This window comes from Macaca mulatta, chromosome 8 (genome assembly GCF_049350105.2).
Source record: "Macaca mulatta isolate MMU2019108-1 chromosome 8, T2T-MMU8v2.0, whole genome shotgun sequence".
Taxonomy (NCBI): Eukaryota; Metazoa; Chordata; class Mammalia; order Primates; family Cercopithecidae; genus Macaca; species Macaca mulatta.
Window position 1 is genome coordinate 20563173 of NC_133413.1, and position 16140 is coordinate 20579312.

General features: G+C 40.5%; 1 protein-coding gene across 3 annotated transcripts in view; it reads right to left on the reverse strand.

Moving 5' to 3' along the window:
* The window catches only part of PSD3 (pleckstrin and Sec7 domain containing 3), a 696970-nt gene that overhangs the window by 386957 nt on the left and 293873 nt on the right, over nt 1–16140 (reverse strand). For all 3 annotated transcript variants that reach the window (XM_028852422.2, XM_028852423.2, XM_077943115.1), the window contains one exon: nt 10986–11094. In XM_028852422.2, coding sequence (XP_028708255.2) covers nt 10986–11094 — 109 coding nt within the window. The remainder of the gene's footprint in view (nt 1–10985; nt 11095–16140) is intronic.

The following is a 16140-nucleotide window of genomic DNA, read 5'->3' on the forward strand; positions in this document are numbered from 1 at the left end:
TTAAAAAACACAGCTGGGCGCTGTGGCCAGGAGTTTGATACCTGCCGGGGCAGCACAGCCAAACCCCATCTCTACAAAACATTTAAAAATACAAAAGTTGGCCAGGCATGGTGGTGCACACCTGTGGTCTCAGCTACTCAAGAAGCTGAGGTGGGAGGATCACTTGGGCCCAGGAGTTCAAGGCTGTGGTGAGCTATGCTATGATTGTGCTACCACACTTCTGGGCAACTGTCTCTAAAAGTGTGTGTGTGTGTGTGTGTGTGTGTGTGTGTGTGTATATGTGTGTGTGTGTGTGTGTGTATGTGTGTGTGTATATACATATATGTAAAAAAAAGTAGAGAATTTGTGTGTGTGTGTGTATATATATACACACACACACACACACACACACACAAATTCTCTAGTTTTTTTTGAAAAAATGTTAAAAAATGGGCAAAGAATCTGATACACATTTCTCTAAAGATATACAGGTTGAGCATCCCTAACCGAAAATCTAAAAATCCAAAATGCTCCCAAACCTGAAACGTTTGAGTGCCAATGTAACACAAGTGGATGATGACATTAATTAACACTGCAAAAAGGTGCCCATAGACAACACAATGAAAATGTGTGATGGGTTTATTCAAGGACTACAGCAGGGTACATTCATAACAGAACAAGAAATCACGCCAGTTTATAAAATTCGAGAGAGAAGTCGAAGTCAAAAACCACTGTTAACGAGGAAGGTGACTGGAGAACACATTTAAAAAGCCATCAAGCAGAATGCCTCCTCATCCTTAGAGGACTCACTTTCAGGTCCCTCAACTGCGACTGGTGTTTCTTCTCAACTCAAAAAACAAAACCACGTACAGCGAATTCTTATCTTTTTTACTTTTCTTTCTTTTCTATAACCTCATTTTAGAATTGATAGAGTGAGTTTTTAATCAAAACACAGCACGGCAGACGAGGACGGAAAGCCTACCGTTGTTCGCTCCTGCCGTTGTCTAGGTATTCTAGTGATGCTACTGTACTGCTTCATTACCTTGAACACATTTATTTTTTCACCGTATTAAGGGTATATTCTATTTTTTCACAGTTAAATATGTATGTGTGAATCAGTATTAGAAAATGATGGCTTCTCAGAAGTATATAAATTCAGAGGCAGGAATGAGGGTGATGCCACATAACCATAGATTGTCCACATGGGTGGCTGAGATAGTGACCTTTGCATTCTGATGACTCAGCATACATGAACTTTGTTTCATGCATAAAATTATTTATAATTATAATTACAAACATAATTATAAACACAAACATAATTATAAACATATAATTATAAAACATAAATGAATTTCATGTTTACACTTGGGTCTCATCCTCAAGATATCTCATTATGTATATGAAAATATTCCAAAATTCAACAAAATCCAAAAAAAATCCCAAATCTGAACTCCTTCTGGTCCTAACATGATGGGATACTTAACCTGTACGATAAGCCATAAGCACAGGAAAAGATGCTCCATGTCATTAGTCATTACAAAAATGCAACGCAAAACCACAATGAGATACTACTTCATATCTCCTAGGATACTTATAATTTAAAAAGACAGAGAATAACAAGTATTGGCAAGAGTGTGGAAAAACACACAGACAAGCAATTTTTCCTCTGCCCTCACACCACAAGGAGTAGGCGATTGTCTCCACACACGAAGCAAGCAATCAGTCCTGCAGAGGATACCAGCCAGGTGTTCTCCAGTGCAATTCAGTTCCAACACTATCTACCCGGATACGGCATCAGGTCCTACAGGCTGAGGGCCTGGTCCCTCCACCCCACCCCTAACCCCATGCCCTAACCCCACCTCACCCCTGCCACTTTAGATCCCAGTTTAAAGCCCCAGGTTGTTTTATTTGTGCTTCTGACAGGCTCTAGATCAAGTATTCCACAACCCCTTCCTTGGGCTCAGTTTGCTACAGTGCCTCACAGAACTCAGGGAAACATTTACTTACATTTACTGGTTTATTATAAAGGGTATGACAAAGGATGCTGAAGAAGAGATGCACAGGGTATGTATGGGAAAAGGGGCACGTAACTTCCAAGCCCTCCCCAGGCGCCGCCCTCCAGAAACCTCCATGTGTTCAGCTATCCAAAAGCTCTCGAACTCTGTCCTTTCGTTTTTGTTTTTGTTTCTATTTTTTGTTTTGTTTTTTTCTAAGATGGAGTGTCACTCTGTTGCCCAGGCTGGGGTGCAATGGCGTGACCTTGGCTCACTGCAACCTCTACCTCCAGGGTTCAAGCAGTTCTCCTGCCTCAGCCTCCCAAGTAGCTGGGATGACAGGTTCACGCCACCACTCCTGGCTAATTTTTCTATTCTTAGTAGAGACGGGGTTTCACCACGTTGGCCAGGTTGGTCTCGAGCTCCTGCCTCGTGATCCGCCCTCCTCAGCCTCCCAAGGTACTGGGATTACAGGCAAGAACCACCACGGCCACCCCTTTTGGGTTTTTATGGAGGCTTCATCACACAGGAATGAATGAATAAATCATTGGCCAACTTAACCTTCAGCTCTTCTCTCCTGCCAGGATGCTGCTCACTGCTGCTGTGTAGCCACTGACCCAGGGGCTCTGGGCTGCTTACTTTCCCTGAACACACTTAGGAGAAAGTCCCAACCCTCCAATCCCGCTGTGTCCTTCTGGTGCCCAGCCCCGTCCTGAAGCTACCTAGGGGCTGACAGCCATCAGTCAACATATGAGCACACAAGAAAACATCATTGCGGACATTCTAAGGATTTTAGGAGGTGTACGCCAGGAAATGGGGACAAAAACCAAATACATATTTCACAATATTGCATCCTCATATACTACTGGTGGGAATGTAAAATTGTACAACTGTTGTGGAAAACAATTTAGAAGTTCCTCAAAAGGTTGAATGTAGAATCGCCATTTGACTTGGCAATTCTACTTCTAGCTATATACCCAAGAGAAATGAAAACATACATCCACTCAAAAACTTGTACAGCAGTTCTCCTAACAGCATTACTCACACAAGCCAAAAAGGAAAAGCAACCCTTAAATGATATGGTTTGCCTGTCCTCACCCAAATCTCACCTGGAATTGTAATAATCCCCACATGTCAAGGGTGGGGCCAGGTGGAGATAATGGAATCATGTGAGCAGTTTCCCCCACACTGTTCTCATGATAGCAAAGAAGTCTCACAAGATCTGATGGTTTCATAAATGGGAATTCCTCTGTACAAGTTCCCTCTTGCCTGGTGCCATGTAAGACGTGCCTTTGCTCTTCCTTCGTCTTCCAGCGCGATTGTGAAGCCACGTGGAACTGTGAGTCCATTAAACCTCTTTCCTTTATAAATTACCCAGTCTCAGGTGTGTCTTTATTAGCAGCGTGAGAATGGACTAATTTACTAAATTTCCCTCAAATGGTGAACAGACAAAATGTGTCCTATCCATATAACTGACTATTATTCCACACGAAAAAAGTAGAGGTAAATATTGATTCTGTTTATATGAAGTGTCCAGAATAAGAAAATCTCTAGAGACAAAAAGCAAATTAGTGGTTGCCTGAAGTGACAGCCAGTGGGTGTCCTCCCTCCCTCCCTTCCTCTCTCTCTCTTTCCTTCCTTCCTTCCTTTTTCTTTCCTTCTCTTTCTTTTTCTTTCTTTCCTTCCTTCTTTCCTTCCCTCCTTCTTTCTCTCTCTCCTTCTCTCTCCCTTCCTCTCCTCTGCTTTTCTTTTTTCCTTTCCTTTCCTTCCTTTCCCTTCCTTCCTCTTCCTCTTCCTTTTCCTTGTCCTCTTCCTCTTGCTCAAGACAAGGTCTCAATATGTTGCCCAGACTGGACTTGAACTCCTGAGCTTAAACAATCCTCCCAACTTTAGCCTCCCAAGCAGCTGGGACTACAGGCAGGAGTCACCAGCAAGTCTTTTCTTTTTAAGATGATGAAAATGTTCTAAAGTGGCCTGTGGTAATGGATGATGCACAATTCTATGAATGCACTAAATAGCCACTGAATTTTACACCTTAAATGGATGAATTGTATGCTTTACAAATGATATCTCAACAAAGTTATTTTTTAAAGTATTCAGCCTTCTGGGTCACTATGGCAGACAAGGATACAAATTCGTTTAATCTTCTCCAAGCCCTATGAAAACAGCAACAACCAATTTCAAAAGAAAATAAATTGATAACAGTGCTGAGAAAAAAAAAAAGAGTATAACCATAGACAAAATAACCATAGACAGAAGTCACAACCCCAAACAAGCCCAGAGCCCACACTTATCCTAACAGTAGAGCCACAGAGAAGCTAGAACCCCAGAGTTGGCAGGTCTGCAGACCTGGAATGGGAAGCAGAACATATGTCACCATGATTAACTGAAAAATTACCTGCAGAACAGCTTCCCATCCTAGCCCCTCCCACCCTGTTCCCCTACTCAGAGGCTTGCCTGCAGCAAGGCACTCAGCATGGGTCTAATCCCACCTGCACTTGTGCCAGTCCATACACCCCACCTCATAGAAACCCATTCCAGCCCTCTTCTATATGAAGGGAAGAGGCCTGCTAAGAACACATACTCCACACAGCCAGAGAAACTCTACCTGTCTATATTTAGGAACTCAAACTTTCATTCATGCATATGAGCAAACTCCAACATTTGAGGACTAACAGTGGCTTTCAAAAGAAGTTCCAAGATTTAATGAAACAGAACCGACCCTGGATGAAGCAGAAATCCAGGAAATAGAAGGTAATCACAGGGAGAAAAATAAAATCTAATTTTTTATTTAGAGAGATTCAAAATAATGCATCCATAAAAAAGCAGACTGCAATAAAACTGAGTGACCAGAGAATGGCAAATAACTCTTGAAATCATAAATAAAACTATAAAAATGTTGTTAGAAAGAATGGAAGATCATGCTTTAAAATAGGAAAGAAAAATGAAAAGACATAGAAGATTGATCTAATCCAGGAGAACCAACATCCATCTAATAGGAACTGCAGAAGTAAAAATCATTCTTAAGAAGTAGAGAGGACACATATTTTCAGAGCTAAGGAAAGACATGACTGAAAGGGTTCCACATGCACCATATAGCAAGAACACAAGACTCACACTTCCAGAAATGTGAGTGGGGAGGGATCAAGAGAGCCCTGAAAGCTGTCCATAAAGAGCCAATTACCCACAGGTGAGATCTCAAAGGTCTTTACATTTAAAAGAAGAGACTCCTGTGCATACTACGATTAAAGGCCAATTAAGCCAATAAATTAAAGCAAAAGAAGGGATTAAAGGATTTAAATATTTTGAAACGCACCATGCAAATTCTACCACTTGTAATTCATTTCCTCATTTCGTTACCTAATTTTTTTTATAAGAAGCATAAACTTAGATTCCAAATCTGCTTGATTTCCCAAACAGTGAAACCTGAGACGGGCCGTAAACTTTCACGTACAAGTCTTTGCATGCACATACGCTTTCATTTCTCTTGAGTAAATATCAAGAAATGGAATGGCCTAGTGGTACAAAAGGTGTATCTTTAACTTCTTAACTGTTTCTACTGCTTTTTTTTTTTTTTTTTTTCCGAAACGGAGTCTCACTCTGTCACAGGCTGGAGTGCAGTGGTGCGATCTCAGCTCACCGCAACCTCTGCCTCCCAGGTTCAAGCGATTCTCCTGCCTCAGCCTCCTGAGTACCTGGGATGACAGGCATGTGCAACCACACCTAGCTAATTTTTGTATTTTTAGTAGAGACGGTGTTTCACCATGTTGGCCAGGATGGTCTCCATCTCTTGATCTCGTGATCTGCCCGCCTTGGTCTCCCAAAGTGCTGGGATTACAGGCATGAGCCACCGCACTCGGCCTTCAGCTGTTTTTAAACAATTGGACCGTTTACATTCCCACCACCAGTGTGTAAGAGTTCAGCAGCTCCACTTTCTTACCAATCACAATATGGCCGGTCTTTTTAATTTTAGCCATTCTAGTAGATTTTATTAGTATCTCATTGTGGTTTTCATTTCCATTTCCCTAATGACTAACAATGTTGAGCACCTTTACATGTGCTTACCTGCCATCCATATCTGTTACAATTTTTTGCCCATTTTTTTTTTTCCCCGTTAGGGGGTTTGCCTTCTTCTCACTGAGATATAAGAGCTCTCTATGTATTCTAGATACAAGTCTTTGTTGGATCTCCAACACAAAACGTCCATGGTCAAACTGCTGAGAAACCCTGATCTAGTTAGTTTTGCTGAAAAGAACCCTATTACACGGCAAGGAGTCATGTATCTACACATGATTCACTTTACCTTTAAAAATAAAACAGGCAATTTTTAAAAAACTGACATGAGATACTTCTTAAAATCATATGCTACAGAATCCATTTACATCTAAGTCCAGCAAGTACCTTACCTATTCATACTTCTGACCATAAATCACCATAAAGAGAAAATTTGCTTAGACAATATGATTTAGAATGAGTTCCAGCTAAAAGAAAACTAACATTTTAATAAAATTTTGGTATGTCTTTCAGAGGCTTCCAAGCAGCTAAGCTCTCACTACACAATCACTCTAGAACCTTAAAAGTATAACACATTTCCTATGGCTTCCCTACTAGCCCTACCCAACTCTTTTCTTTTAGTGATGGGCTCCGAACAGTTCAGGTGATGGCAGCAGGGAGGCAATGTGAAAACAGTTCTCCTCCTTCCTCCGCTAGTCATCAGGTACCTTCCCCAACAGAAAAGTCCCCGAAGGCCTCCCTCAGAGCCTGTGTATTCTGATCCTGGTTGCCATTCTAACACAGCACATTTATAGCATATTTCAGGAGAGTGGGGTGAGGTGACTTTTACATCTTTCCAATCTGAGAGTTGGTTTTCCCACAGGAACAGATGACGTCACATTTCAAACAGGATGCAGAACCGAGGAACCTGGATCATGGTCTCAAACCTACCAACAAGTTTGGGGCTAATTAATTCATTCTCGAGTCCTCAGTTTCCTCATCTATAAAATGCAAAAGAACTTCTACTATTTCTTCCAACATAAGGATTCTGCTACTTCAATATATAAACTAGTTTCCTAACAGCTAAACACTGACTGGGTACTATGTGCCAAACCTTGAGCTGTGTATTCACAATCTCATTCAATTTCCACTACAACTCTATGAAGAAGTTACTACCATTATCCCTATTTTTCAGATGAAGAAACTGAGGAGGCTCAGCGACCTATCCACAGGCCCCTGTCATAGGCTGGGACCCAGGCTCCGCTGCTGCTGCCACGGGCACCCTGCATTCAGTAAAGTGGGAGGAACAGGATACAGCTTTATTCCAGCCACAGACAGCTGTGAGGAGTAATTACAGTCAGAGAGTTCCAAAAACCCACACAAACTCTAAAAAGCAAGTTTAGGACCATTTATGAAGTTCTACAACTCTCCAAACAACTGAGTAAACCATGAAGGTGCCTATCTTACCTCATTACATCAAATAACTTCCAATTACTGGCATGCTGTACCTAATAAGAGGACTGCACTGAAGCCGAGACTTCTCATAGGCCATCAGAGAGACTCGATTCTTAACCGGATTCTAAAGCATCTCAGCTGTGTGCCTTTAGGCATGTTCTTTAATACCTCTGAAGCTCATTTTCCTCACCTACTTATTTTTAAAAGTCTGTAAAGTCTTCACCTTGCCTAAGGAGGCACTACATGATATGGCCCTTTTCTAAATGGTAATCTTTCTGAATTTATCTCTCAATGATGATGTCTGCAGACTAACCGGGCTACTCTTCCCCAGTTCCTCAAACAATTTCTGTTTCCTGCTTATGTCATTTCTTCCATTTGAAATGCTCTTCCTGCAGAATTCTACTATTCAGAATTATAGTCATCCTTCAAGACTAAGTTCAACTTCCACCTCCTCTATAGAGTCATCACCAGACGAACTGAAAGTGATCATTCTTTCTTGCTGTCATTTGGAGACATATTGTTTCTCCTTAGCTAAAGAATAAGAAACTTATGAGTAAGAAGCACATCTTCTACGTCTCTGCACCTTCAATGTGCCAAACACAAGTAACCTGTGCATAGGTGCTCATTAAATGTATTTGTTCAATAATGTATGCATCCTTTCACACCTACAGAATAACATCACACCAGCAGTAACTACCACCGACCATTTTTACCAAGGCAAATAAGAAACAAAAGGTTTAAAGTGTCATTTTGATTTGCCTTGGCTATGATATATCTGAGCTGCTGATACAGGGAAAACTACTCAAAACCCATGAGTAAGGAAGAACCAAACTCACTCACCAATAAGTCAGAGAACTATGTAGACATTTGGTATTATCTCTATACAGTTAAGTAAAAATCCGTTTTATTATAGTCAAAAAAAAAAAGCTTAATTAGCAAAAAAATCACAATGTCACATTCGAAGTTAAGTCTTTGCCAGGGAGTTTTATTTTATTTTTTAAATTTTTTGTTTACTTTTTGAGACAGAGTCTCACTCAGTCATCCAGGCTCAAGTGCAGTGGCATGATCTCGGCTCACTGCAACTTCTGCCTCCTGGGCTCAAACAATTCTTGTGCCTCAGTCTCCCGAGTAGCTAGAATTACAGGCACATGTCACCATGCCCAGCTAATTTTTGTATTTTTAGTAGAGACAGGCTTTCACCATGTTGGCCAGGCTGGTCTCAAACTCCTGACCTCAGGTGATCCACCTGTCTCGGCCTCCCAAAGTGCTGGGATTAGAGGTGTGAGCAACCATGCCAGGCCAATGCCAGAGTTTTTAAAAGCCTTGGGATAACTATAATCAGTACCCCCATCAGGGAACGAGTAAACAGATGATTAGGTACCTCAAACTTCAAGCCCAGAATAGTTAGGTATTTATGATACATGACAAACAGCATAAATGGCTACAATACATGTTAAGTATAAGAGATATACTATGAAACACATTCTCCTCTAAATTAGGACACTGTGATAAAAGCCAAATGATTTTTAAAAATAATTTAGCTATTTTTTTTACTGTATCTAAGAGTTCCCAATGATTAAGATATCTAATAAATATTCACTTTTTAAGCTAAAAGAAGTTATTATATGGCTGTGTATCCACTGCCTTCTTGGTATCCTCAAATACTGTGGAGTTATTAAATAATCCCATCTAACATGTGAGTCAAAAATGTGTAGTTCATAGTTGGCTTTCTTCAACTGAGCAACAGCTGTAGTAAGTCAGATTCTTGGTCTTCCCAAAACAAAAATCAGTGTCAGATAATGATAGAGCTGAAAAATGTAAGGATTGTACTTACAATATCAGCCTCAAAGGTCAGGGATATGATGATGATGGTGATGGTTATCACAACAATTAATAGCAGCAAACACTTTTATAGCACTTATTACATACCAAGCATAACTCTAAGATCTTTTTTTTTTTTTTTTGAGATGGAGTCTCACTCTGTTGCCCAGGCTGAAGTGCAGTGGCGTGATCTCGGCTCACTGCAAGCTCCGCCTCCCGGGTTCACACCATTCTCCTGCCTCAGCCTCCCGAGTAGCTGGGACCACAGGTGCCCGCCACCATGCCCGGCTAATTTTTTGTATTTTTAGTAGAGACGGGACATGACTCTAAGATCTTTATAAATGTAAACTTAATTCATCCTCAAAAGAATTCTAAGACATATGTCACTATAATTGCATTTTACAGATGAGAAAACTGAGCCACAAATAAGTTGGATAACTTTGCAAGGTCACACAGTTTGTAAGATACAAGGCCAGGGTTCAAATTCAAGAAGTCTAGATCCAGAACTCAGAGAATATTAACCACATGCAATGGCCTTTTCCAATCTAACTCTCAAGATATGCTAATATCCCCTTTATCATCAGTTTTCCATAGATAAAGTTCAATGTTTTGAAACTCTATACAAAGCTATTTGCATTTTTATCTTGTACCTCCTTCTAGGAAAATGCCTTCAAAAAAGTATTGCCTTAACAGGATGAGCTCTGCGGTGAGACAAACCTGCATTAAACTCCTGGCTCTGCTGTGTGAGTAATTGTGATTGGGAGGAGATTACTTCAATCCCTCATCTGGAAAATGGGGATAACAGTACCAACTTTTATATACGGTTATTGTGATGATTAGCATAGTGCCTTACCACACGGTAAGTAATGTAGTAGGTTAACTAATATTGTTACTAGTAATAGTTCTATTTGTTCTAAATTTACCTGTTTCAAATCGAAGAATGTTGTTTCTAGTTCCAGAATACTAAGTTTGCTGACTAGATTAGGCCAATATTAAAAAGTATTAAAAATAAGCAAGAGCTACAACAACCTCCAAAGTAAAGATTGCGGTGCCTGAAAATCATTGTGGAAATGTTTCCTAATAATATATTTTGTTAGTGAAAAACAAGCACCAAGGGCTGGGCACAGTGGCTTACATCTGTAAACTCAGTGCTTTGTGGGGCTGAGGCAGGAGGACGGCTTGAGGCCAGGGGTTTGAGACCAGCCTGGGCAGCATAGCCAGACCTTGTATCTTAAAAAAAAAAAAAAGTATATTTTTTAATTAGTCGGATGTGGTGGCATGTGCCTGTAGTCCCAGCTACTTGGGAGGTTGAGGCAGAAGGATCATTTGAGCCTGGAGGTTGAGGGTGCAGTAAGCTAGGATGATGCCACTGCATGCCAGCCTGGATGACAGAGCACGACTTTGTCTCAAAAAAAAAACCACCAAAAACACATTAGTCAATATATACAACAATGGTAACTATGGAAAACTCTTATGAAAATTGGTTAATTCTTGGAATTTCAAATATCAGAAGCTGAGAGTTCTTCAAACCAAGAACGTGACTTGAAATTACCAAGAATAGGCCACAAGAATTACATGAAATATTTGTGGATTCTACATCCTGGGAAGATTGTTTTGATGAATAATTAGAGCAAGCAGGTTTCACAGAGGTAAGAAGAAAGTAATGCAGGTGGAGAAAAATCACTGTGAAATCACAGCTCTTCTTACCTTTTACCTGGGAGAGGGATATCAGGAAATACTTACTAGTATCTGGAGTTTTCCCTTCAGCTCTGCCAAATAAAAATTCGTATTTGGCCTTAGCAACACTCTGGGAATGTGCAGATGCATTGTTCACCCAAACAAATGTCTCTGCCTGCAAAATTAGAACAAAACAAAGACACATTTAAAATACATCATAAAAAAATACATCATAAAACAAATTATCCAACATGGGATTGGTAAAGTAATTATGGCATATGTACTTGATGCTATCTAACCATTCAAAATGAAACATGAAAAATACAACATGAAAAGAATCAGAATACAAACTATCACTGCATTATTACAACTATATAAAAATGTACACATATAAACATCTATAGGGAAGTCAGCGGAAAATAAAAAGGATGGCTTGAATGGGAGGCTGAATTATGGTCGGTTTTTTAAAAATTAATGTTACTTTTCTGCAAGTAGAAAACTATATTTTGGCTGGGCGTGGTAGCTCACATCTGTAATCTCAGCACTTTGAGAGGTCAAAGTGGGTGGATCACTACGTCAGGATTTCGAGACCAGCCTGACCAACATGGTGAAACCCCATCTCTACTAAAAATACAAAACTTAGTCGGGCCTGGTGGTTCCTGTAATATCAGCTACTCAGGAGGATGAGGCAAGAGAATCGCTTGAACCAGGGAGGCAGAGGCTGTAGTGAGCCGAGATCGCGCCACTGCACTCCAGCCTGGCTGACAGAGCAAGAATCCATCTTAAAAAAAAAAAAAGAAAAAGAAAACTGTATTTTGTTTTTAAACACATCATTTTCCAAGTGATGATCATTACCCACAGTCCATAACAAGAATATTTCTTAGTGTGGCTTCTGTTAAAGTACACCACCAACAAAAAAAAACAGTCTTTCCCCAAAAGAGATCCCATTTTTACATAATCAGGAACACCATTCAGCCGAACAGGGCATGGAACAGAACTGCCAGGCATCCCATTTATACCGATTGTCCTACATTTCAACATCTGTCCCAGGGTCCTGTGTAATTCCTAAAGTCCCTTATTTGAAACAAGAACTACAAAGGTGATGGTGAAAATGGTACATTCTCTGAACTCCTAAGACCTCCTTCCTCACTGTTTCAGGCAACTCTCAAAACCCAGGAGTGCCTCTATTCTCCGGCTGAAGACTAATTAAAAATAAGTAGCATGGAAAAAAAATTCAAGACACAAAGAAATTTGACCTAGCCCAGTCAGGCGGACCTTCTTTTGCCTCTTTACTCTGAACCTGAACATTAACCAGGATACAGATTATCACCCATACTGGTGTCTACCCACTGGTTATGAGACATCGTCTTTTCTCATGTCTGATCCATGACTGACCATTCACTTTGGGGGAGAGAAGCATGAAGGGTTTTTATCAGCAACCAAGTAACTATTTCAAAGAGGGAAACGTCAGTATTTCTATTCTATGCTTTGGAGCAGAAATGACTGACAATAGTAGGAGGACCCTACCACAACTCCACCACCCCACTGGAGACAGGTTCAGGGGGCAGACTCCACTTTGTTCTTCAACACCAATAGCAAAGAGCTAGTGTGCACAACATTCAGATAGCAATTTCTTAAAAGAGCTCCACTACCACTTAATGTTCATAATGCGTCAAACGTATCAGTCTGAAAAGGTGCATACTCCTCTTGGTGTTACGTGTTTGATAATCACAGGTTGTTAATTATCCTTTTCCCCAATAGAGAGGAAATATTAATTTTGTGATATGTTTGGGGAGCTTCAGGCAACTAAAAGAGGAACCTAGCCAAGGGGCTGCCACCTAAGGTGCCCTAATTTAGGCAGGTGGTTAGGGAAAGCTCTCTGAGAAACTAACAGGTGCAGAGATGAGAAATATGACAGGCTGGGGAAGGTCAGCAACATATTGGCGGGAAGGCCATACGCATGGCATTAAGGAATGGAAGGACAGATGAGGTTACTCAGATAACTCAGAGAAGGCCAATGTGGCCACAGAAGAGAGGATGAGCGGGCAAGTTTAAAGACTTGCAGGATGAAGAGTGTAGGTCAAGGAAAAGATGAAGCAGTTTGATGGGTTTGACGGGAAGCCATTGAAGGGTTTTATGGGATACAGTCATTCATTTGCATTTTAAAAGATTATTCATTTACACTTTCAAAAGATCATATGGGTGTTATATGGAAAATGAATTGGAGTGAGACAAGAAGCAGCAGAGATACCAGCTAGAAATCCAAATGAGAACAGGGAAGCTTGGAGGAAGTAGGCAAAATTTAAATAAATTTTGGATGAATTTTGGATGAATTAAATTTTGGATGAATTACAATATATTTTGTAGGAAGAATTACACAGCTTTCTGATAAACTGGATTTAAAGAATGAGGGAAAGGGGCCGGGCACAGTGGCTTATGCCTTTAATCTTAGCACTTTGGGAGGCCGAAGTGGGTGGATCACTTGAGGTCAGGACTTCAAGACTAGCCTGGCCAACATGGCGAAACCCCATCTCTACTAAAAAATACAAAAATTGGCCAGGCGTGGTGCCATGCACCTGTGATCCCAGCTACTCAGGAGGCTAAGGCAGGAGCATCACTTGAACCTGGGAGATGGAGGTTGCAGTGAGCCGAGATGGCGCCACTGCACTCCAGCCTGGGCGACAAGAGCGAAACTCTGTCTCAGAAAAGGGGGAAAAAAAAAACAAAGAGGCAAAGGGAGAGATTAAGGATAACTATAATAGATACTAACCACTTATTCCATGCCAGGCACTGTTCTAACGTAATATATGGAATATCTCATTTAATGCTCAGAACAATTCTATGAGGTGGGGGCTACTGTCATCCCCATCTCATAGGTGGGAAAAAGGAGGCAATGAGAGGCTAAACAATTTTTCCTAAGATACATGAATCCCAGATTCACATCCAAGCAGTCCAAATCTAGAACGCTTGGCGCTGGGGATGACTCCCAGGGATCTGGCTTGAACAACCAGGGGCATGTACTGAGAATGGGAAGACTACAGAAGAAACAGTACCAATAGCCTGCATTTGGGCTTCCAAGTGATCCCCCAAGGACTCGCTAAAACATCAGAAAAGAATGTTTTAATAAAGGAATCCATTACCAGGGTACTAGAAAACAAGAAAAGATCTATAAAGCAAAAGTTTCAAGAAATTCCAAGAAGATAAATTTTTGATTAGAATCTCAACTTTAAGGCCAAGAACTATTTTCTAAAGCAAGGTTCCCCTTGAGCAAGGATTCTTAACCTCAGGTCCATGGGGAAGGAAGTGCCCATCAAGAGAATTCTGGAAGTATGAAGCTGGGGAGGGGGTGATTTACATCTTTACTTGCATTTACCTTGAGATGAAATTTAGCATGTTTCAAATACAAATGTAAGCAACAAACCAGAGTATTGGTAGCAATAACTATAGCTTGTCATCAGTAGAAATCAATCATTTTCATATCATGTAACAGTTACTGCAGATATCTTGAAATATTTATACTCATCCCTAATTTGACATGATCATTGTTACTAGACTCACCATTAAATCTTGTTATCAATAAAGAAACTTGGCATTTTTGTTTTTTTAGAAATGGGATCTAGATATATTGCCCCAACTGGACTCAAACTCTTGGCCTCAAGCAATCCTACTGCCTAAGCCTCCTGAGAAGCTGGGATACATATATTATCAAACCACAAGTGTAATACTTTGGTAGCCAATCAAATTGGTTTCTTTTGCAATTCTATCTATATTATTGTATGCATTTGAAATGCATTATTCTGACAAAAGATCTAGAATTTTATCAGACTATCAAGAGGGGCCTGCTCAAGACTATTGTTTCTCAAACTGTAGCTCATGACCCATTAGTGGCTTGTAAAATCACTTTAGCAGATCATGACCATATTTTCATATAGATAAGTTTATACACAGATATCTATTTAATAGAATAAAAGTAAAAATACCAGAGCAGAAAACACATTGTAAGACAAGCATTGTTTCATGGAATGTCTAAGTCACACATGCATGTGAGTGTGTGTACTGAGTCATGATTAAAAGTGTATTTCTCAAGGTTGTGCATGACCTAAACTGTTTGAAACACATTACCCTAGAGTGGTTCTCAAAATTTATCACGAATTAGCATCACCTACAGCACCAATTAAAACACGTACTGCTGGGGTCCATCCCAGAGTTTCTGATTCTGTAGGTCTGAGGTAGGGCCTGAGAATCTGCATTTTCTAACAATTTTTCAGGTGATGCTGATGTTGCTGGTCCAGGAACCATCTTTTTTGTGAACCACTGCTCTAGACCAATGGTTTTCATACTTCGTTGTATATATGAATCACCTGGAATCTTGTTAAAACATAAACCGAGCAGGTTAAGGTGGGGCCTGGGACTCTGCATTCCTAAAAGTTCCCAGGTGACCCTGAGCCACAGACCAGCTTTGAGGAGCAAGGCTTGAAGGCGCTAAGGCTTCAGAGTGAAGCAGTGTTCAAAGCACACTCAGACTACCACAAAAGCAAAACTTTGTTTTAAAAGGGCTGCTCTACCTAGAAGTAAAATTCACTAAAGAGCTCTGCTTAATAAAGTGCTCCATTAACATACTCCACCTTGCTAAACAATATAAAATTCATTCTGCTTGCATTTGTGTGGAGGCTAAAGTAACTCTGTCTTGGAAGCTAATATGCCATGTTGACTTCTGATTAACCCCAGTTCTGGGAATGCCTCTGAGATTTCCAATTTATCTACTGCTCCTTGCGTAATAGCACATACTTATAGTAAATCCTGCCCTTAGATCAAATTCCTACCTATTCCCTCTGAAGCTTGTGTGCCCCTTTCCTATGGGATATAATCCCTGCGTCTGGGGCATAAGGGCATGGAGATCTACCCTTCTTGTAGTTGCCCAAAACCACACGTCTGTCTGTCCGTTCCCCAGTAAAATCACCCTATAACAACAGCCTGGACCTGTCTGCCTTCTGCGTTGGTTTCTCAGCTCCACCTGCGCTGGTGGGTTACTCTTACCAAACAATTAGTTATTCTTGAAGCTGTGAGCCCCTACCGATACATCCTCTTCCCATGGCAACTCTTATAAGTCTTTACTGATCTCTCCAATAATTTATGCAGGTCTTTGTTAAAACAATCAGATTAATGAAAGACCCACATAATTCAGACTATTATTTCCTTTGGTATTACTAACTGAATAAAA